Here is a 22406-nt window from a genome sequence, read left to right as displayed (position 1 = left end):
ACGATCCACTCACCACGACCTTAGGGGTGACTGTGCAGTCAGCCCCACATCTGCCAGCTCTACGCGAGCGGTCCTCAGCCCTGGCTGTGAGCGGTCACCCGGGTGGACTGCTGGCCGTCCAGATGTCTGGGGTGGGGCCTGAACATCTGCAGTTGTTCAGAGTTCCGTAGGCGGTTCTAATGATTGGGTATAACTTTGGGAACAAGACATAATACCTTTACTTGTTTTTGGATAACATTTTGTTGAAATAGAATATAATATGAAATTCTGATCTATTACGTAATAGTAACAACAATAGATGAAAGCCAGAGAATATCATTAAAATTATGTTTGCCACAAATCGAGCTCATTACTTACAAAGCATTTGCTGTGCTTAAAAATGAACCCCAGAGTGTGAAATTATTCCCACTTAGGTTCTGGGATAATATTTTCCATTCCTGTGCCAGTAGCACTGTTAAAGAGACAGTAGTTTTTCATTAACACTAATATCCCTTAAGGAGAAAAATGGTCTGTAAATATTTCTGACCATGAGATAATCTTTGGAAAAGCCACAGGTTGTGAGTAATCACTCTGTCCCTTCTGGAGGACTTTGAGCACCCCCAGTGCTTCGTGCTAAACAGCGGTCGGCCTTCACTGCACAAAGGCCCTTTGCTGTCGTTGAAGTGCACAAACCCAGGGAGGAAGGCTGCCGCCTTGGCCCCCCGGGCCCAGGCCATCGAGGGAGTCCCTTTCCAGAGAGCGAGTCCCTTGCCTGACTGCGTGGCGGCAGGGAGGTCAGGGCTTGTGATGCTGCTTGTGGAGCCCACACTCCACAGCCCAGCTAGAGACTTGCTACCCCCCACCCCTCCAGAGGACGCAGCTGCCTAGCTACATACCTTGACAGCTGCATTTCTAACACCCTGGTCCCCTCTGCTTTGGAGATGCTGTGCCAAGGGGCCTGCCTAGGGCTTTGTTTTTCTCAGCCTTTAGTCTTTTCTTTTTTAAATTTTTTTTAATTTAAGAAAAATTATCCAAATTCCCATTAGCATTAAGTGAATACAATTTTAGACATTTTTCTATGCATAAAAAGTACATATATATACATTGAGGGTGGATAGATGGATGGATGCAAGGCTGGAATCAAAGTTGAATCATGCTACACTTGCTATTTTTAATTAACAGTATTAACTTTAATTTTATTTTAACAAGAAAAAAGGAACTGAAATAAAACATAAGGAATTGCTACTCTTCAAATAAACATTTCCCTACCACAAAAGGTATTACTTCCTAAAAGAGCTTCTAAGATTAATAAAGAGGCCAGGAAAACATGGGAGGATCAAGTCCCTCAGTTCTGTTTTAACTAGGTTTCCACTGTGAACTCAGGCTCCAAAAGACGAGAACGTTGGCAGTCTCCCCCTTCCGTCACCTCCACTTCTCCACCTCCCAATTTTTTGTTAGTTATATTATTACCCCTGCATAGTCCAAGTTTATGACATACACGTCATGTCCAGGAATTGTAATTCCTGCTGCTCTGTGTTTTTAAACAGATTCAGTTCTTACCACCTGTTTTTTCTCCAGGCTCCTCCATTCCTGGAGTCTTTATTTTGAATCGGCCCCTCATTTAGATGATTTCAGTAGGTTCTCACGAGTCCTGCACGCTCTGATTTCTTTCATGAACACGTCTGCTTCTGGCTTGCTGGGCTGAGTGCCTTTGCAAGGCTCTCCCACAGGACTGCAGACCTTGCTCCGCTGCCTCCCAGCCTTGTATGTTGTTGCAGAGGAGCCTCTAGTCAGTCCGATTTTTAACTCTTGTTAAGGGACTTGTTTTGTCTTCCTGATGGGGGAAGAATTCCTTGAAGTACAAGAGCTTAACAGGGGGAGTGAGCGGGGGGTTTGTATCGCATTTCCCTGGAACTTGGCGCGTTCTTTCTTCATCTCGGAGGAATCTTTTTGGTTTATGTCTTTGACCCCATCGGTGCCATTTCTTGGCTTTTCTCTTCCAGGGATTCTGGGAACCCACACGTTGGACGCTCGCTGCCTTCCATGGCCGCTGGCGTCTTTCTCACTCCATCTTTGTCATCCCAGTCACTCGGTCCGTTTCTCCTTGGGTATTCACTCAGTCCTTGGTTTGTTCCCCTCAGTCTCCGGCCCCCCTTTTCACCTTACTCCTCAGTTACCTCATTTTTCAGGTCTTGTTTCCATTCAGCCCATGTTCTGCATGAGTGTTCACTGCTCACAGCACCTGTGGGGATGTCCTTTGCTCCTGGGGCAGTTTGCCCTCCTTGCTCTCCCCGCTTCTGTGGGAGGATGCTTGCGGGGGGGCCATGCCCTTCCTTGTCATCTTTCTCGCACTTGAGAGTCCCCGTGTGGATACTCCACAGCCAGACTAGAGGGAGGGACATCTGACCCTGCTCCTGTGTGTGTGAGGCAGGTTGGTTCTCCTGCCGTACGGTGAGGTCGTGGCTTCTTGGTCTTTCCCTCCTGGACCTGGAGGAACGCAGGCCTCGGGCTCCATGAGGAAGGGAGAACGCAGTCTGTTTCAGGCGCGGGGGGTCTGTTTTAAGGCCTTGCCAGGGTTTCCTCCACCCTGTCAGAAGCCGTCTCTCGTTCCGGAAAGGAGTGCGCTCAAGTGTGAAAGTCCCCCAATGGAGGCTTCGTTTCCGTCAGAGCACCCACCGTGCTCTCCCCCTGCCCCCTCCGGTTATCCCAGCACCTGGAGCCACTCAGAGGATGGGAGGGAAGGGCTGCGCTCAGCCCCACAGAGGAGTCTCAGGCGGTAGAACAGGAGCCGTGCCACGTTACAGCCCTTGCTCAGACCTCACCATCCTTTTTCTTTTCTTGGCTGCAAGTTTTTGAAGTTCATGGCTCTAGTTCAGGCGCCTTCCCTTGTTGAGTAGCATCTGGTGAGTTTGTTTACACCCAAACTTTCATAATTGTTTATTGGTTTTGTTGGGAGAAGGAGAGTCTGGCATCTGGCTTCACTCTGTCATTTTTACTCAGAAGTTCTTAATTAATACTTTTTATAAATGACTTATTCCTTCCTCCCTCCCTCCCTCCCTCCCTCCCTCCCTTCCTTCCTTCCTTCCTTTCTTTCTTTCCTATAAGAGAGGTGCAAGGGAGGGAGAAAGAGAAGGAAAGAAACATCGATGTGAAAGAGAAACATTGATGTGACAGAGAAACATCTATCAGTTGCCTTTCTCATGCCCCCATTTAGGGACCTGGCCCACGACCCAGGCATGTGACCTGACCAGGAATTGAACTGGCGACCTTTCAGTTTGCAGGACAACGCCCAACCCACTGAGCCATACCAGTGAGAGTTTAATTAATGGTTTTTTGAAAATAATAATAATACTGAGGTGCCAATCCTTATAACGTGCCCACTGCCTCCTGCCTCTCTGGGGGCAGTTGAGGGGGAGTGCTGCGTGATGATTAAAAGCCCCAGTGTGGGCCCTGGCCAGCGTGGCGTGGGTGGAGCATCATCCCGCAAACCAAAAGGTTGCTGGTTTGATTCCCAGTCAGAGCACATGCCTAGGTTGCAGGTTAGGTTCTGAATTGGGGTGTGTACGAGAGGCAACCAGTTGATGTTTGCTCTTGCATCGATGTTTCTCTCCCTCTCTCTATCCCGCCCTTCCCCTCCCTCCAAAATCAATAAGCATGTCCTTGGATGAGAATTTTTAAAAAGGTTTAGGTTCAGGTGCTCTGGAGTTTGATCCCCTGCTCCACCACTTGCTGCCTGTGAATCCGAATAGCTACTTCAGCTCACTACCCCTCAGCTCCCTCATTTACAAGAGGGGGATGATGCGCCTGCCTAGTTCATAGGCTTGTCCTGAGAATGAACACAACGCACTGGTGCCCAGCAGGTGACGGGCCATCATTACTCATTTTGCTCTGTCATCCTTTACCATTATTTCTTGGTCACGGAAGTCCCCTGCAGACCCGGAAGGAAGTGGCTGTGCTCTGGAGCGGACCTCAGAGCATTCCTGGGTTTCATGACTGTAATTGGCCCTAACAGCAATCCCGTCTACCCATTGCAAACACGGTCCTGCGCGGCTCCCCCTCTGACACACCAGGGCCCATCTGATCCTGTGAACAATCTTTGTGTTTTCAGACTGTCGCTCAGAATTGAACCAGGGAGCAGCTCTCCAAGGCTCGTCTCTTCCAAGGAAGACCTTGCAGGTAGCGTAGCGACACCACATCAATGGGGGGGTGGGGGGTGGAGGCAAAGCTGCTAAAAGCCCAAATATGGCTGCCAGGGTCGGTCCGACCGTGGAGCCAAAGGGTGCAGTTCAGTTTGCAGGCTGGCAGGCCCGGCTGCCCCTGCTCACAGCCCTCCCCCACCAGCCTGCCGGGGCTCCTGATCCCACAGAATTCCTGGGGACACCTCTGGGCTGGGGCTCCCTGGACGAGCCTGGGGCCCAAAAGCCCCAAGAGAGGCAAGGTCAGAACCGCAAGTCGGGAGCGCGCACCGGGCAGGTGGAGAAAAGCCCAGGATGTTCTCCGGGCCACCTGGACCCTTATCATCAAGCGCAGTGCCCTGGAGCCGACATGCCCTGCAGGGTGCACGGGGTGCCGGGGTGTGTGGTGCCCCGGACACAGATGGCTCAGCTCCTGGAGCATCAGTTCTGTTCACGTATTTGGGACACACACTCTGTGTCCCTTAGTGATTAAGAACCCGAGCTTGGAAGTCAGCCCAAGCTGTGCTGTTTCCTAGCCTTGTTGCCTTATTGGTCTGATCTCCAGTGGCTTTGACCACATGACGGAGGGAATACTAGCTGTCACCCTGCAGGGATTGTTGTGAAGCCGGGGCAGGTTCATGTCTGTAAATTGCTCTGCCCACGGGGACACATTGTGAAAGTGCTTCGTCGTTATTGCTGTGACAGTTTCCCTTTGTCACTGTTCCACCCAGCTTCGTGCCTGGGGCCGAGCTGTGCCGCTGCCCAGGGAGGGACAGGACTGGGGTCAGGGGCCAGCGGTGCTTCCTCTTCCTGGCTTGAGCCTGGGTCACCCCAGCCTGGGGTCTAGACCACTGCAGTGTCGGATAAGCAACTCCACCCTCTGGACCTCAGTTTCCTCACCTGTAAAATGTGGACAGTGAAACCTCCATCCCAGGGTCATTGGGAGGTCAGCATGGAAATGATATGTAGGAGGCACTCAGTGTCACCTACATGCAGAGTGACCAGGGAGGGGGTGGCTGTTAAAGGCTGCTGCCTGGTCCTGCGGCTCCCCCAGCCCATTGGCCTGCCCAAGCCCCTCGCTCTGCTGTCGGTGCCAGGCCAGCGTGGCGGCTGCATCAGCCACCGGGCATGGGACCACAGAGGCTGCAGCAGGCAGTGGCAGCCTCTCACGAACGCCAGCAAGCGAGGCCTCTGCCCTGCCTTTCACGCTCCTTTTCTGTTGCAGCCTCTCCTGCCTCCATCGTGCCATTGGCCAGGACTCTGTCCCTTGAGGTGTGGACAGTGGCACCTCCCGGCACCTCCAGGGGCCCGTAGTGACTTAGCAGAGGGAGACACCCGTGCTCCCCAGAGCCTTGGGAGGTGCCACTGTCCACACCTCAAGGAGCAGAGGCCTGGCCTCAGCTGGATCTTCACAGGGTTCCATGAGCCCAATATTGAGCCCACAGAGGAGACGAGCCACCAGCAAAGGTGGCCAGAAGTGAGCCCCTGGTGCTAGTCTTGTCTCCGCCCCCTCAGCTCTGTCCATGTTCTGGAACACCTTCCTCTCGCGGTCAGCAGTGTTCCTTCCCCATGCTCAGTCACCTACACCTGGCCTATGGTGGGCAGGGGCAGGGGTCCCATCCAAGGGATGTCGGAAATAGCAGCAGGATCCTACAGCGATTGTTTGGGGCCACAGAGGGAACAACAGGAAACACGGGCCATCCAGGCTGCTTCCTCAGGAGATAATGCCAGAATCCTGGAGCAGAGACTGGACTCAATGAAGAAGTGTTCTGCCCTTCTGAGCTCCCCGAGATGAGCTTGAATAAGCCTCTGCAGCCTTCCGTGGTTAATGTGCATTAGCAGGAGAAGCCACGTCTCTGGGCTTCCCCGGGTGCCAAAAAGTCTCATGGCCACCCTTCCTTTCTGCCCTGCCAACAACACTGGACGGTTCATGTCCCAGGGCCCCTGCTGCTCACTGGAGGGTTGTAGCCCAGCAGCCCGGCTCAGAAAACTATCACTGCTAATTGGGGGCCTCAAGGACTGGGCCACCCACCAGGCTCTGGGGCCGGAGAGGAGGAGCTGCATTTACCTTCAACCCCTGCCTAGGATGGAAACCAGTGCCCGGGCCGGGCCCACCCCGGCCCAGCCGCCTCAGGGCCAGCCAGCCTCCCCTCCTCTGCACCCACTGTCCCCTCCACCTGGCCCCATTGTTCCTGTGAGACCCAGGGCCCAGCAAGTGAAGGAACCACTGGCATCGGTCGGAATCCTGGCAGGAAACAGAATTGCCCCCTGAAGGCTCACAGGGAGAGACTTAATGAAGATGGAATGGGAACAAGAACAAGTACTTCACACAAAGAGTGGCGTGGCGCCCAGCACCTCTGGGCTGAAGAACACAGGAAAGAAAAAGTGTTACCAAGTCCAGGGATTGCCAAGGCACAGAGAGGACTAGGCGTCTGAGGGGCCACAGAACACTCAGCACGCACCATGGCTCCATTTCCCCATCTGTAAGGTGGGCACACTGGTTCCCCGCCCCCCAGGCTATTGTAGGAATTTACTGAGATCCCAGGTGAAGCCATGGGCACCGAGCCTGCCACATAGATCACGTTTGTCAAGCGCAACATCCGTTACTAGGACGATGTCATTATTGTCAAAATTATGATTCCGCTCTGCATCAAATTACCCTTCAGGTCTTAGCAAGATGTCACCACCTCAAGGAAGTGTTCCCTCGCCCTAGCCCCACCCTAGCCCCACCCTTCCTGGACCAGGTCAGGCCCGGCCACACCAGGGGTTGGCTAACTAAGGGCCAGACCCACCGCCCCTGTTGCTACCCGAGCGCAACCACACCTAGCCACTGACTTTGTGGCCGCTTTCACACTCCAATGGCAGAGCTGAGTGGTTGGGACAAAGACACCCCCCCAACCCCACCCTGCAAAACCTAAAATATGCACTAGCTGGCCTTTCATAGAGTCCCCAGCCCCCTTACGACTCTCTGCACCTCTCCATAGTGCTTCCATCCTGCGGTCCTGCGCATCAGAGAATTACCTGTGCCTGTTAGTCCCTTGTCTGCCTTCCCCCTCAGACTGAGGGCCCCGATGTAAGAATCACGTCTCCCGCCCTCGCACCTCCAGCCCCAGCCTTTGAGCTCCTTGCTGGGCCCTGCGAGCACCTGGTTCTCCAAGGAGCTCCAGAGCTGCGACTGCTGACTCGGCACTCGCTCCCGGGGAAGTGCTGACACCGGCAGTTTTCAGGCAGCTGAGCAAGCTGGCTCACGGGGGTGTTTCCCTCCGATTCTCCAGACCCCTGGCTGCAGCCCCAGGAGCGGGATGTCAAGGCTTTCATTGATCACCGGAGGGCTGGGCAGTGTCTGGAAAGCTTGGGGCTCACTCAGTGGCCCTGGCTTCCCACCTGCAGCCTCAGATGGCAGAGAGGGGGGTGCCTCTGCAGCCAGGGACAGCAAGGGGTCCATGGAGGGCGGGGCCAGAGGGGCGGCTCCAAAGAGGCCCACCCCGGCCTGGCAGTTAGACTGGGCTTCGTGGCAGGAGCCCGACCAGACCCTGAGGCAGGAATGCGCCTCTTGCAGTCCCAGGAATGGCAGGAACGCAGCCTCCCTTGGCTCCTCAGGCAGGGGTTTAAGCTACTGCTCTGGGCTCTCTTTCCGGTAGTCAGGCACCCCCCACACCTGCCAAGGAAAGGCCCCAAGATGTGTTCATTCGTTCTTTCCTTCAAGACGTCCATGCCAAGGGCCTGCTGTGAACCAGGCACTTGCTGTGGGCCGCACACCCAGGCACCAGTTACAGACCTGCCCTCATGGAGCTAACACGTTAGTGGGGGACACAGGTGGCAGAAGCCACGAGGGGGCAAGGTGTGGCATGTCGAGGAGCCAAAAGGAGGCCAGAGTGTGTTCCCTGACCACTCTTGCTGCTGCACCCACCTCTCCAGCCAGCTTGCCTGCCTGGGGCACAGGGCACGCAGACTCCGGTGCTGGGCGCAGCCCTAGTCTTGGTTAGGCCTAGGTTAACCTTGGCTGAGGCCTAGGTTAATGTCAGAGTGGTCCCAGTGGAGGCTGGCCCCTCCGCCTCTGCAGTGTCCCTACATCCACCCCACAGAGAGCTGCCGCACTCTACACCCTGGGGAGGGGCTGTGCCGGCAGTTCCACACCGACACGCAGACAGGCTGTGAGAAAGGAAATGGAGAAACCTTCTCAGTTTCTGGTCCGTGGAGAAAAGCAGGCCAGGAATGCCACGTTTTCAGTTTTCCCCCATATGTAATGTTTTGTTTATATAAATGAAATAATATTTTCCTGGAGAGCAAAAATCATAAAGAACGTTGACCCCCAGAGAGGGCAAGTCATGTTTGTGTGTGCCTTGGAACTGGTGAAGACATTTCCAGATTTTGTGAGCCCCACCTCCACGTGGCTGAACCAACCGACAGGTTTTCTCTGAAGAGTCCTTGGCAGCAAAGCAAGCCCATGGAAAATCTCGGCCTGCGCCTCGGCTCTCTGTGCTTGTCCCTTCAGGACTGCTCTCCCGCACACCTTTCTGTCTTCCTTGTTTTATCGCCCACCAAGTAAAAGCCCTCCCGGAGTCAGGCAGACCGGGCTCCAAGCCGGGCTCTGGCACTTCGCTGTGGGGCCTCGGCAGTCCTCAGTTTTCTTACTGGGGAAATGGGAATAGGAATAAATAATTCACGCTGGCCCGCTCCACGGGGCTGAGGCCGAGCCGGAAGAGCCCTTTGCACCGTGCCTGGTGTGCGCTCACCACTCAAGAACAGTAGCTCAGACGTGCCTGGTAGAGGGGCAGTGGGAGGCAGACAGCGGGATCTAGTCGCACAAAACAGCCGTGTTATTGCACACACAGATTCTGGGAGTTGGGAAGTCGGGTAGGACACAGCAGACGGCTTGTCTCTGCTCCACAATATCTGGGGCCTCGGCTGGAAAGACTGAAAGACGGAGAGGGACTCGATGCGCAGGGCTGGAATCACCAAACATGCCTGGTGCGGGCTGCTGGCTGGAGCTGCAGCCGGGCCAGAGCAAGTGTGCGCACGCAGCCTCCCGTGTGACCTGGCCTGCCTCACCGCATGGCGGCCTCAGAGTCCTCAGACTCTCATGGCAGCAGCTCCCCAGACAGGGTGTCCCAAGAGCAGGGTGGAAGCCGCCTCACGGCGTCTGTATGGCCCACCTTAAAAGTCACAGAGCCTCGCTTTTGCCACAGTGTCATGAGGGCCTGTGCAGGCCCAAGGAGAGGGACGTAGACATGACTACTCAGTAAGAGCAGTGTCATGGAATTTGTGCACACGTGTCAGAACACCACACAGCTGGTTCACAGTAGGGAAACAGGCCCAGAGATGGCGATGACGACGAGAGCTAATGCGCACTGAGCACGTGCTCTCTCCTGCGCATTTCCCGTGTGCTCACTCTGACCCTTGCACCTCCCTGTGAGCTGGGGGGCCCGTGTCCTCATCCTCCAGGTGAGGGGCCTCATCTCATGCATGGGAGGCGGGGAGAGCCCCCTGCCGAGCGCAGGGGTCTGGACTGGCCACACCTGTACCTGGCGCTGAAAGAAGCAGGGTGCAGACAAGGGGTCCCGCGCTCTCCGGGCTCAGTGCCCTCTGCCCCTTGCATCTCCGGTGCTGTGCGCACCTTGCCCCCCGGCGACAGCCTTGGCACACCCGTGCCTTCCCGGCAGACACTTTGAGTCCCACACTGTTCGAGCTCGGTCCTTGGGAGGCTGGTTCTGTGTAAGAGTCAGAACTCCACACCTGACTTGGCGTAAACTGTCTTTCCCGCGCCCTAACTGGGGGCCTCAGGCTGACTGCTTGTGGACGGAGGGTGGGGGCGCTGGGCCTTCTCCCTCTCTAAGCGTTTCTCTGCCTCGCAGCTTGCTGACCTCAGGTGGCTGCAGGGAAGGACACAGCCTTAGCAGCGGGTGCTGCCATCTTGGGACACGGGTGACAGCTACAGGTGGCAGCTGGTAACACTGATGCTTCCTCTTACATGGGCTTTTCAGAGAACCCAGAGGTCCCTTGACCTGGGCAGGTGTAAAACCATTCCAGGCACCACCGCGGCCCCTTCCATGGCCTTCAGAGTCTGCCCTGTCCAGCTCCTTGCTGCCCGGGTCCTCTCAGCTCCACACCAGCACTCCTCACAGGGGGCCCCCGGGTCCTCGGAAGGCCACACCTTCCTTGTCCCAACAGATCTGCGAGTGCAGCTAAGCCCAGAGTGGCCACCACTGTTCTCTGGCTGTGGCCATGTTGGCTTCTCAGGCCAGAGTAAGACACTGGTTGTCCCCTGGGTCTCCCAACTGCTGGGGACATATTTCAAGCTCCCCAAGTGGTCTGTGGAGACCCCTCCACCCCAACTATGATTGAGTAGAAGAAATCACCCTATGGGCGAGGGGGGGGTGGGGGGACTTGCCCGCCACATGCTCCTCTTTCCCCCCTTTCAAAGTCCCAGAATGGGTGAGGCCCCAGGTGAAGGGCTCCAGGGCTGGGAAACCAGTTTCTCCCACCCCCCAGAAGTACACATCCTCTTTGCCTGGAAGGCTCCCGTCTGGTAGCCTGGTACGGCGGGGCCAGGCCGAGGAGCTGGACTCGGCTGGGTTCCGCCCGACTCTGCTGCCCCGCTGCGGCCGGGCTCCTCTTCCTGTTGCCCCAGCGGTGTCCGTGGCGTTCCTTGCTCCCCGTGGCCTGGGAGCCTTGGCCTTCCGACTCCAAGGGGGACGCCTGGGCCTCCCCGTAGTTGAAGGGTGATCTCAGCTCACAATGGAGACCGTGAGAGCTGCACGTATAAGGAACAAAGAATGTGTGTGAATGCGAAAGGGATCCGCTCCCAGGCTAAGCCATGAAACCTGGCCAGAGAAAGGTTTCGACACAAACAGGCTTTCTGTGCAGAGGGGCCAGTGTGCCCCAGCATGCCACAGGGTGCTGGCAGACCCAGAGAAGGGAAGGGCCAGTCCCTGGTCTGGGAACAGGGCTCCGAGCCGGCACAGGAAAGAACCGCCCCCTCACCTTCAGACTGGATGAAAGTATGCCCTGTGCATCGCACGCGCAGGGAGGATGTGCTTCCAGGAGCTCTGGGTCGCGGAAGTTATCACTTCCCTTCTCCAATGAGGAGACCAGACCATGGGCTCCCAGCTCTGCTCCAGGCAGCGACTAGACTGGAACGCAAGTCTTGTGACTCCAAGTTGAGTAGTTTCCTTTGCCACAGCTGCCTCCCATTAGTTTCCAGTGCATGAGACTTGGAAAGCACCCCCAAAGGCTGCAGCGGGGCTGCCAGGCTGCTTAAATTGGGCAGTGCTGACCCAGAGCAGGGCTGCGCAGATGCTGCTGGAAACCCGTGGGAATGAGGCTCCCTGTCCCAGGCCCCTGTCTGCCTGGCCAGAGCTGCCGCCTCTGCAGCCATGAGCCCCGCGCCCAGCCACTCGGCACTCACGGCCATGCTCTAGTGGCTCGCCCGGCCCTGCGCTGGGCACAGGGACGCGGCCCCTGCCTCCCAGGGGGTCTGGTGGGAGAGCCAGGCAGTCGATAGGAAATCACACCCAATCCTTAGTTACAAATGGGCAGGTGCCGCGAGGGCAAGGTGCAGGCCGTCCGAGAGCAAGGAGCAGGAGGCCTGGACTTGGAGGAGGGCTTACTGCCGTCCTTGTGAGAACTCAGGGGCAGACACCCTGTAAAGTACGGGTCTGGGCTCAGGTCTCAGTGACAGCTCTCACTGTTGTCTAATTGAACCCCTGAAGGCAGGAGAAGATTGGCAGTTCTTTTCCTCCATTTCTCTCCCTCTTCCCAAGAGAAACTTCCAGGATGAACAGGAGGTTATTCCCGGGGCATTCTGGGCTAGTCTCCGGTGGTCCCCAGGGCTCCAGGCAATGTTCTGGCACTGGCTGGCTGACCCAGGTGGCAGGCTAGGCCCTTCCTGTTTGCTCTCTGGAGACCCAGATCAGAGGCAGTGGGACCACTGCTGTGTTTTCCAGCCCCAAAGATGGGTGCTGCCTACACAGGCCACGTCTGGGAGGGAAGAAGACATGGTCGCTGAGGCTGCTGGGGTCAGGAGAATAGAGCTTTGCTTCTGGCACGCCTTCCTTTAGAATTACAAATGAAGCAAGATCACGTTTGGCCGCGCCTAAAATGGTGCTTTTCACAAATAGTTGTTCTGGGAACCCCGATTTTGCACAAGATCCTTTCAGCCTTTGTTATTTTCTCATGCCGCGAACATTCTTTTCCTGACATTCTGTCCCAGGACTTCCCTCTTCCCTCTTCTTACTGAGCTTACAACCCTGGATAATCTCACTCCCGCCTGGGGCTCCATGCCCCGTGTGCTGACACTTCATACACACCTGTCCCCAGCTGCCATCTGTCTCCTGAGCATTGCACCCATCTACCCAAGGGCCCCCTGACATCAGTCCCAAACTGAACTTCTCATCGGTCCAAAGCAAATGAATCGGCCTCCGCTGAGGGTTACCCCCAGCCATCCCCCGCCCCGGCCGCACTGGTCTACCTCCTAGACATCTCTCATCCACATCCCTCCATCCCAGCCTGTGGTCTTGGCCACGTCCACATGCTTTCCAGCCGGAATGAGCTTTCTAGGGTGCAAATCGGACACTTTACTGCCCCTCCTAAAAATCTCCACCTCTTCCCGTCAGTAAACCAGCCCCACAGCTCCACTCCTTTCCCTACCCCCAACACACATCACACAACCACCCATCCTCAGCTCTTCAGCTATTTTCTCTGCAGTTTTTTCTCCCGCCTCTTGTCTCAGGGTCTTGGCGCGAGCCGCTCCCTCTGCACATGCCACCGCTCTGCCAGCTGGGGGCAGGGGGCAGGCCCTCAGGTCCTCCAGGGCATCCCGTGCCCTCAGGCGCACTGCTCGCCGCTCCGCTGCTCACCGCCTGTTTTCTCAGGAAGCTTCGGAACCTTTCCGACCTCAGGGCCCCCGTCAGAGCGTTGAGACAGTGGCAGAGCGGGGAACACCATTTCCGGCGCTTTGTAGGTGCTCGATGAACATCAGCCATTGGCATCACCAGTGCCGTTATTGCCATGGTAATTATACTGCTGGTGTAGCTATTGCTAGTACCAGATTTGTTGTTAGGATTCTCCTATCAAAACATGTGTCTGTCCCTGTGTCACGATCTGGTTCCTGTCTCTCTGCTCCACTGGACTGTAAACTCCAGGCCCTGCTCTCTCCGGTTCAGCCTGGCTGCGCAGCACAGCCAGGAAGCATTTGTGGCAGGAGGGAGGGAGGGATATGGATCCTTTCCTCCTCACAGGGGGTCTGCCAGGTCAGGTCACTGCTCCTGCTCGGTAGACCTACAGTTCAGGCTCAGAGATGCAAGGTCATTTGCCCAAGTTCACTCCATCTGCAGGTGGCAGATGCCAGTGGGAGCCCAGGCCTGGCTGCCTTTGGACCCCTAGTTTTTTGCCATTGCCGTCCATCATCCTTGATCTTGTCCACCCCAAAGCCATGATTAGGGGGCCTGTGCTGTTTTCTCTGCCATCCAACGAGTGGTCTGTTGGGCAGCATGTTGGTTTCTTGAGAAAAATGTAATGAAAACCAGATTTTTTTTTCCAACATGATATCTCATTCCCCACAGACCGTCAGTTCTCATATATTCCAATAAAATTGCTAAAGAAAAGCCACTTAAAGAGCCTTAAAGATTATTCATGGAAAAATTATGCTGAGGAAAAATAGAGCAATCCTCTGAGATAGTCAAGCCGCATGGTCAGTTTTTCCAGCTGCTCGTGCCATATCAGGCCAAGCTGCAGGGCCCACACTCTGCTCGGCGAGGCCAGAGCCCCAGCTCATTATCACCGCCCCACCCCGCCCCTGCCCACAGGACGTGGAGAAAACAATGCTTGCCAGCCACCCAGCTCAGAAACTGTCCCGGAAGACACGTGTCCCTGGTGCTGTCACATGGTGGCCATCCCAGGCTCAGTGGTGCAGGAACGTGAGGCCTTTCAGTAGCAGGGAGTGTGTCACTTACTGCCAGAGAGGCCACCCCCATTCCTCAGTCCCAGCTGAATGGAAATTCTTGTGCTTCAGCGTCAGCCCAGGCTGTTGGTCAACAATGCAGGGGATGGGAGTAGCCAAGGCCCAGGGCATCCAGAGCAGCGTTAGTTTGGCACTGCGCCCAGGGAGAGCATAGCCACTTTTGCTTGGGCCCCCTACCCTTCCCCTAGCTGTACCGAGGGGCATCTAAGGCCACGCATGCCTCCCAAGGCCATCCAAAGCAGCAAGAAGAGGGGGCGGATCCGGGCCTCTTCCTGGAGGGAGAGTCAAGAGCTGAATGGAAGAGGCCACAGGCAAATCGCAGGCTTGAGAGAGCTGGAAGGTGGCGATCAGAGTCAGGAGTGGGAACCGCAGGGAGACGGATGGGAAAGGGAGTCCATCAGAGTGAGTGGGAAGGCCAAGGAAGTTACTGGAAGAGCCTCGAGTGTCCAGCTCTTGCCGCACTCACAGCTGGTTAAGAGGACAGACCCAGCAGCCCTCCAGCACGTGACCAGGTGTGCTCTGAGCATCCCTTTTGAAATGGCGATAGTCACTGTACAGGACTCAATGAGAGAGGACATGGGAGTGTTTAGATGAGCCCGCCACACAGTTGGTGCATAACACGTTAGTCCCCTTCACCATCCTTTTCTCGTGAGTAGCAACTGGACCTTATTCATCACATGTTGCCTGGAGGAAGTGCTTCCTGCCATTCAGATCACCTCAAATACGTCACTGTTCCTCCTTCCTCCAGTTTTCACTAATGCCTGACCGTTAAACTGTAGAGCTCCTCACCTACCACGCCATACCCCTGTGTTCAAACCTGCATGTCAGAGACATACACGCCCTGGCTTTCTTCCCTGTCAAACGGGCCTACTCAGTGTATGCACTTCATGAACTGCAGCCCATGCACACAGCATGGGGCCAGGCATGGGATGTCCAACCGGATTCATCACTGTTGTTATTGCTACACCACCACCGGTTCAGACCGCGGAGGGGGAGGAGCCATGTGATTTGACCTTTACAAAATATTTTCTGAACCCAGGGTAGGAGCCAGAGTGACTCAGGCAGGGAGACCATAATCCTACTGATAAACAAGGCAAATTCCACCATTTGCACGGGTTCCTTTATTGAGTAATATGTGCAAAACAAAAACAAAGCAGCGTAGCTTCCATCCTTCCTTTTCCTCTCTGGAGCAGCTGCACGAGACATTTTGCCCAGAACAGAGCTTGCTCTCGCTCCAGCTTTGTGCGTAGGAGTTCTTCCCTGGGGCGCACACCAGAATCTCCGGGACAGCCACGTTCAGCCCACCCGAGGCACAGCCGTCAGGGCCTCCACTGCCACACGCTCACCCGAGGACGTGGCGCCTGCCCTGGCTGAGGACTGCAGCCTCAAGGAAGCTGGTGGACAGCGTGGAGCCCCTCGCCAGGAAAGTGCGCACACACATTTGCTGTTTAGGCACAATTTCAGTGTCTCCGCGCGTGATGCCATAGCTGTCCGAACATCATAGCGCTAATGCATGATCCACGTGTTCGTGGTGATGCCAGTGTAAACAAGCCTACTGTACCACCAGTCGTGTAAAAGTGTAGTGTGTGCAACTGTGTTGAATGCGTGAGACTTAGCAATGATAATTAATGGCTATAGTGCTGGTTTGCGTATTTACTTTTAATCATAATTGTAGAGTGTATTCTTGCTACTTGTTAAAAAAAAAAAGTTTGTTGGAAAACAGTCTGTCGTATCACGCCAGCAGCAGCCTCCCATGTCACATGTTTGCTGAGTCTCTTGGTTGCGTCATTTTCTCCTGCACTTGATTTAATCCCATGTTGTCTGTGCGGTGCTGCGCTCTATGGGCTTGTAGCCTGGGCGCTGCAGCCTAGGAGCAGCACCGTGTGGCCCGGGTGTGCCCTAGGCCATGCCATCCAGGTGTGTGTCCAGTGCACGCTGTGAACATATCCCGTCAGGCAGCGCATGGCGGCCTTGGGGATTGGTCTGGCGGAACCCTGTTCTAGAGATGCCATGTGCAGGCTGCATTTGCAGTCTCAGACAGTGCCCTGTCTCCTGCCACCCAGGTAGCTGCAGCCAGAGGCAGTGCAGTGCGGTGGAGTGCCCTCGTTAAGGTTCCTTGGGCCATGAACAGTAGCATCACGAGTGTGCCCAGGGCTCTGGTGAGAAGCCAATGAGTGTTCGTTGGTTTGGCAAAAATGAGGTTAGTGGAAATGTCAGTAGACTGTAGTGACTTGAGGGGTGAGTGAGAGGGACAGAAGCAGAATGATGAGGAGCGCAGACCTCTGTTGGAGAAAGCGTGACTGACAGGGAAGTTCTGGAACCAAGGGACCTTGTTTTACAGAAAACGAGAGACTCGAGTGTGTTTATGGGCTGGGGAAAAGGGCCAGAGAGAGAAGGGGAAGGTAATGGAGTGAATTCTCAGAGGAAGCAGAACGGCCTGGAGAGAAGAGGTCGGCCTTGGGCGGAGGCAGGCCCCCTTCCCAGGCCCGGCAGGAAGGCTGGTGTGGACGGTGCACCCGCGCTGCCGGGGGCATGGGGGAGGGAGCCCAACAGCCACAGCGTTCTCGTGGAGGGAGCGAGCACGTCGCTTGAAAGCAAGGGGTCTGTGGTGAGTGCAGGGCCCTTAAGGAGAGTGGTGACATTTGGGAATAGTTGCTGAGGGGAACAGTGGAGGCAGCTGGCCAGGGCCTAGTGAAGGGATTGGCAGTGGGCCCCCCACCCGGGGAAATGAGGGAGAAGGTGTGTATCCAGAACAGGGTGGGAGGGGAGGGCAAGGGACCCATAGCTCGAGGAGATGCATGTTGCCCCGCCTTGTGAACCTTCCCAAGAGCCAGAAAGGAGCTAGACTGTCCGCAGTGGACAGGCTGTGGCGTTAAAGAAATGGTGGGCCAGGCGTGCTGGAGGAGCCTTTGGTCACCGGTGGATCTACAGCAGCTTGTGGTGGAGGGCCTCACAGGCCCTCCGGGAAAGTTCCCCAGCACCGCCAGGCAGCGGCCCCTTGGTTGGCTGGGTGTGACGTGCTCTGCAGGAAGTGGGAAGCCCTGGCCCCACTTCCAGTGTCTGTCCCAGGCAGCTAAGGCTTAGCATCTTGGGGTCCCCGCCCTTTCCAAGCCACAGGATGCAGTCAGTACCAAGGGGCACAGCAGTGGACGGACCGTGCCCCTCAAACATGGCTGTGGGTGTGGCCGCCAGGGAGGCTTCCGCCTCCACCTGTCAGTGGTCCTCCCTGAGGTTTGTGGCCCCAACCTCCTGGCTCTGATGGCCCCCTGTGGCCCCTATCCTGGAGCTGGAGAACATGGTAATAGTTATAATAATAGCAGGTATGAGTGCTAACTATGAAACTCTGCTTGCATTACCTCCTGGCTCGTCCCAAACACCTGCAAGGTGAGTTGAATTATTTCCACTTTTCAGGTGAGGAAACTGAGGCCCATGGGAATGAGTTAAGAATGTGTCCAAGGTCACCCAGGCAGTGGCTGACGGGCCTGGGGTCCGAGCCCCCGCCTGCCTAGCTGAGCTCTCCCGCAGGAAACCCTCTGCCTCCCTCCCGAGCTCTCCGCCCCTTTAGTTGAGCGAGTGGGTGGAGAAGAGAAAGCGGCTGTGGAAGGGCACAGGCATAAGGGCCCTGGCCTGGGGATCAGAAGACATACTGTTAAGTCCCAGCTCAGTGACCCAGGTGAGTGGCCTGGGATAAGTCATGCCCAGTCAGGGGCGCCGTGCCAGCAGGGCGCCGGCCATCCTGACTGATGTCATCCCCAGGCATTAGTTACACTGGGAGCGAGGGGTCAGAGACTTGGGAGCGGAGATCCTTGGGGCTTGATGGACCTTGCCCTGTCTGTGGCGGCTGGGCCAGGTGCCTTACCCCAAACCCGGGCCCTCGGCCCCGGCGCCTCCACAGCCCCCATCATGCACTCTCCGCTCTGTTCACAGGACCCTCCACCGGCTCCAGCTCTGCGAGGTTCAGCCGGCGGCCCACCTGCCCCGACGCATCTGTTGCCGGCAGCCTGCCCACACCCCCTGTCCCGAGACACAGGAAGAGCCACAGCCTGGGCAACAAGTGGGTAACTGAGTGAGCCCCCTCGGGCTGCAGGTGGGCTGAGCGCGGGGCTGGGCGTGGGCTAAAGGGCCACCGGGAGTGCCTGCCCCGCCCCCCGGGGTTCTCCCCGCCCTGGGAGTTGCCGATGAGCGCTCTCAGTGTCCCTGGCAGGCGCCTGCCCATCGCACTGGCGCGGGGTCAGAAGAGCTGGGGTGGTACTGGTGACAGCCGTCACCGGCTCAGTAGCCGATGGCGGGGGCGTGCAGGGGAGGGCAGGGAAGCAGTGGTGGGACCCCTTCCATGAGCTTGCCCACGCTCTGTCAGCGCCTCCCTCGTGCAGGCCCCGGAGTCCAGCGGGCACCGTGACTGTCATCCAGGCAGCCCGAGCGTCCCTGGGGGCCTGCCGGTCTCAGGGCCCAGAGGCTCTGCTTGTTAATTGCTAGGGAGCCTGCAGTACGATGAACCCGTGCTGGTTCGCCCGGCCCAGAGGGGTTGACAGCGAGGGGACATGTGTGCTCCACGGCATGGCCAGGGACAGCCATGCCTGTGTCCCCGGGGTGTTGGGCGCAGGCTCCTGAACAGTTGGGTCCATCCCTCCCTCCAGCCCTCTGTTCTTCCTTCCTTTCCTCTCTTCCTCACTTCCTTCCTTCCACCACTAAGACACAAGCCAGCCCAGGCTGGTGCTGGAGTCACTCGTAGGCTGGAGGGGAAGATGGCTGCTCTCGGAGTGCTCAGGACCTGCTCTGTGCCGGACACCCTGCTCCGTGCCTGTCAGGCATGATCTCATCGAGCCCCTGGGAGCCTCTGTGTGATGTGCATTGTACCAATGCGTCCGGTGAGGCTCAGTGGGGTGAAGTAAGGTTGGAGCAAGGATTTAGACCACGTGTGTGTGACTCCAGAACCAGACATGGTGACCGCAGGGTCTCACTCCCCCTTCGCCTGTGAGTCCCATCACTCACAAGCACTACCCGCTCACTTGAGCCTCATTGTCATCCTGGGAGACAGGCAGGGCCCCACCTGACAGTTGGAGGAACTGAGGCCCCAGCAGAGGATGTGACTTGCCCAAGGTCCAGCCGTGAGATAGGGCAGAGCCTGGACTTACACCCTGGTTCTGGGTGGAGGCGTATGTCCTGCAGACGCGCGATCTGCTCAGGAGCCCCGGGCAGGCACAACCACTGTTACTCCATAGATAAGGAGCTTTGCCTTCTTTCTTCCTTTCCATTTTCCAGTATGATGTGTCAGTTGAGTGTAGTTGAGAGTAAAAGTGCAACTTTCCCATCGGAGAAGGCGAGGCACCTGCTGGACGACAGCGTCCTAGAGTCCCGCAGCCCCCGCAGGGGCCTCGCCCCCACCTCCTCCTCTGCCATCACCAATGGACTCTCCCTAGGTAAGCGTCTCTGGCCTGCAACGCCAGCGGGTGGCCACCGCCCGGCATGTGCGCGTGTCTGTCTGTCCCTGTGCAGTGCCCAGTGGCCCCTCAGCCCTGCAGAAAGGCCTCCCTACAGGAGCCACAAGGAGCAAACCCAGGAGACCTGAGTTTGTCCTCATCCTGCGGGTAGCCCCGAGCACAGCGAGCAGGTGGAAGGAGCGGCCAGACACATACCTGAGACCCGTCATCACTGCGTGGCAGCTGTCAAAGCTGGGCTGCTGCCAGACTGGGCCTCTGCGCCTGGGGGAGCCCAGGCCCCCCGCACACAGGGCAAAGCCAGGAAAGCAGCCTTGGGACAGCCACTGACAGGCCACCGGGTTCTCCTCTGTGTATTTATCTTCACACCAAAGAGTCAGAGTTGGGAGGGTGAGAAGCGGCCTTCAGGGGTGAAGTTGCACGTCTGAGCTTCAGCTGGCAGTGGTGCCCACGCCACCAGAGGGACTGCGCTGCTCAGGCCAGGGTGGGCGAGGTACAAGTTAGAGCAGAGGACGGCCCTGAGCTCTGGTCTCGGGTCCGTCCCCCTGCCGTGCCCAGGCCGCCTGCCATCCCTGCCATCAAACAGGAGCGCGCTCTGCTGGCCGTGCCCTCCCAGCATGCCTGTGCTTCCATAGTCCTCGTGTCTGTGTTTCTGTCTACTTTCCTTCACAGGGAGCCCTCCCGGTGCTGGGGGCGGCTCAGACAGTTGCCAGCCCAGGGTTTTGACCTGGGGAGGCCTGCAGGGGGGAGGGCCCGTGCGCATGGGAGGAAGGGTGCATGGGGACAGGAGAGGTGGGCAGCAACCTTGTGTCCTACGTGTCTGTGACGTGAGGCCAGTGTCTGAGGTGGTATCACTCCAGGGGACAGCTGTCTCCCACCACCAGAAAGTGTGACAAGCAGGGTCCTGTCTGCCTTCTGTCTTGGGAGGAGGTCATCCTGTTGGGACCCGGTCAGGAGTGGACGGTGGTGTGGTTCAGAGGTGCAGACACCTTGGAGAAGGGTCCTGGGGCCACTGCGTCAGGGGAAGTCTGGTTAGACCAGGTGAGGGGGTCTCTTCCAAAATGCCGAGGGCGTTACGCGTCACCAAGAGGCAGCCGAGTCTGCAGGTTCCCCATTATCTGGTCGTGGAACCCCTCCTCAGTGTCCCGTGGAATGTGGCCTGACCTGGGCTGGGAAACGCTAGCCCGGGAGCAGTCAGTGGGGCAGCCGGAAGCTTCCTGAGCTGTGCCGGAGCCCAGGCCCTGCTCTTCGTCAACAGGACGCTGAGTCAGACTCGGGCTGCCCAGTGTCCAGGCAAGAGACCAGTGGGCACGTAGGTCCTCAGCTCCTGTATCTGTGGGACGCGGCTGTTTTTCTGATTGGAGCTGAAAGCCCAGGAGCAGGTTGCTTTGTACACGTGCCCTGTTTGGAGCCGAACTGGTCCCCTCTGTCCTGTACCTCCCATCGGGTCTGAGGCCTCCTCCTCCCCCTTTCCCATTGCCTAGCCTTGGTGCCAGCAGGTAGCCCGGGCAAAGAGCACTGAACCAAGGTGCCTCAAGGGCTGAGGGGCAGTACAAAAGCATGTAGCATCAGTGAAGTGGCAGGAGAAAATCTCTCTGCTGTCCTTGTGGCGGGAGGCCGGCCCTGGAGAGCCCCTGACAGGCAGGAAGTCTGAGTCAGCCCGGAGAAGCAGGCCTGGGGAAGGGCCGAGCCCCTCTCTGTGCGGATACTGGCCAGGCGTCCAAAGGGGCCCTCCCTGGAGACTTCTGTCCAATGCTAGGCAGCTGCTGTGTGACCCGCGTCTAGTCAAGACCTGACCCTTGGGGGAAGAAGTGCTTACTTGGCCTCTGTCCTCACCAGGTGAGGCCTGTCTGAGCACTGGCTTTCTTTCGGCCAGAAGGAGGCAGTGGGGAGCCAGGCTGGTGCACAGAGGCCTGAGGGCCCTGCCCCCAGTGGGCCTTGGGCGGCAGCTGCGGCCCCCGCAGGGGACAGCAGGAAGGGAGTGGAGGGCCACCTGGGAGCAGAGGGACGGATGGTCCTTTCGACCCTCCCAAGGCAGAGAAGCGGAAATCGGAGCAGCAAAACCCCAGTGGCCATGATGCCCACAGCGTCAGGAAGCCGTTGCTCCAGCACCTCCCTGGAGCTCAGGGGCCTGGGCCCCGGGAGCCAGGAGACCAGGCCCCACTGGGGCTGGCCCCTTGCGGCTGAGGCTGCCTTGCTCACTGATCTGTGTTCCTTTTCCAGGCAGTAGTGAGAGCTCAGAGTTTAGTGAAGAGATGTCTTCAGGGCTGGAAAGGTGAGTGTGGCCTCACTCGGCCCCCCTCCCAGGGGAGGTGCCCAGGGCCCCAGGGAGCTGGAGTTGGCTCCAGGCAGGGACCAGCCCGCAGGCTCACCCCCTGCCCAGCCTGGTGAGACTGCTCAGAAGCTCCTCAGGTCAGCTCGGCCCAGGGCAGGACCAGCTAAGGGGGCGGGGGTGGGGGTCCCAGCCCTGTATTCTGGGCAGCCCCCTCATCATCTGGTCCAGAAAGAGCCCAGGAGCCTGACCCAGCGCCTCTTCCTCAGGCCAGGGAGCCGGGGAGACCTGGGAGCAGGTTTGGTCTCAGACGTGGGCTCTGGAAACCGGAGGCCTGAGAGTGGGCCTGGTCTTGCAGATGGACATGTGGCTCCACCTTGGGGGGTCTGAGCATGTTGTGCCACGTGGCCTCAGGCCTTGGGCTGAGGCCCAGCCTGCTGGGCACCGGCAACAGCACAGTGGGTCCCCCAGCCCAGGGTTTGGCTCCATGTGGGCAGCCCGGCCGCCCAGGGAGCGGGCCTCCTGCTCCGCATGTTGGAGCCCTCTGTGTGCCAGCGCCACGTGGGCTCTGGAAGGCAGGG

General features: G+C 57.6%; 1 protein-coding gene across 1 annotated transcript in view; it reads left to right on the top strand.

Annotated features, from left to right (window-relative positions):
- The window catches only part of LOC129079261 (zinc finger and BTB domain-containing protein 34), a 265100-nt gene that overhangs the window by 221765 nt on the left and 20929 nt on the right, over positions 1-22406 (top strand). The window contains exons 11-14 of the mRNA XM_054584360.1: positions 4088-4155; positions 18043-18169; positions 19378-19535; positions 21777-21828. Coding sequence (XP_054440335.1) covers positions 4088-4155; positions 18043-18169; positions 19378-19535; positions 21777-21828 — 405 coding nt within the window. The remainder of the gene's footprint in view (positions 1-4087; positions 4156-18042; positions 18170-19377; positions 19536-21776; positions 21829-22406) is intronic.

This window comes from Pteronotus mesoamericanus, unplaced genomic scaffold (assembly GCF_021234165.1).
Source record: "Pteronotus mesoamericanus isolate MK-2021 breed Mesoamerican mustached bat unplaced genomic scaffold, CSHL_Meso_final contig_78, whole genome shotgun sequence".
Taxonomy (NCBI): Eukaryota; Metazoa; Chordata; class Mammalia; order Chiroptera; family Mormoopidae; genus Pteronotus; species Pteronotus mesoamericanus.
The sequence above is the reverse complement of the archived record's forward strand: the minus strand, read 5'-3'. Positions and strand labels throughout refer to the sequence as shown.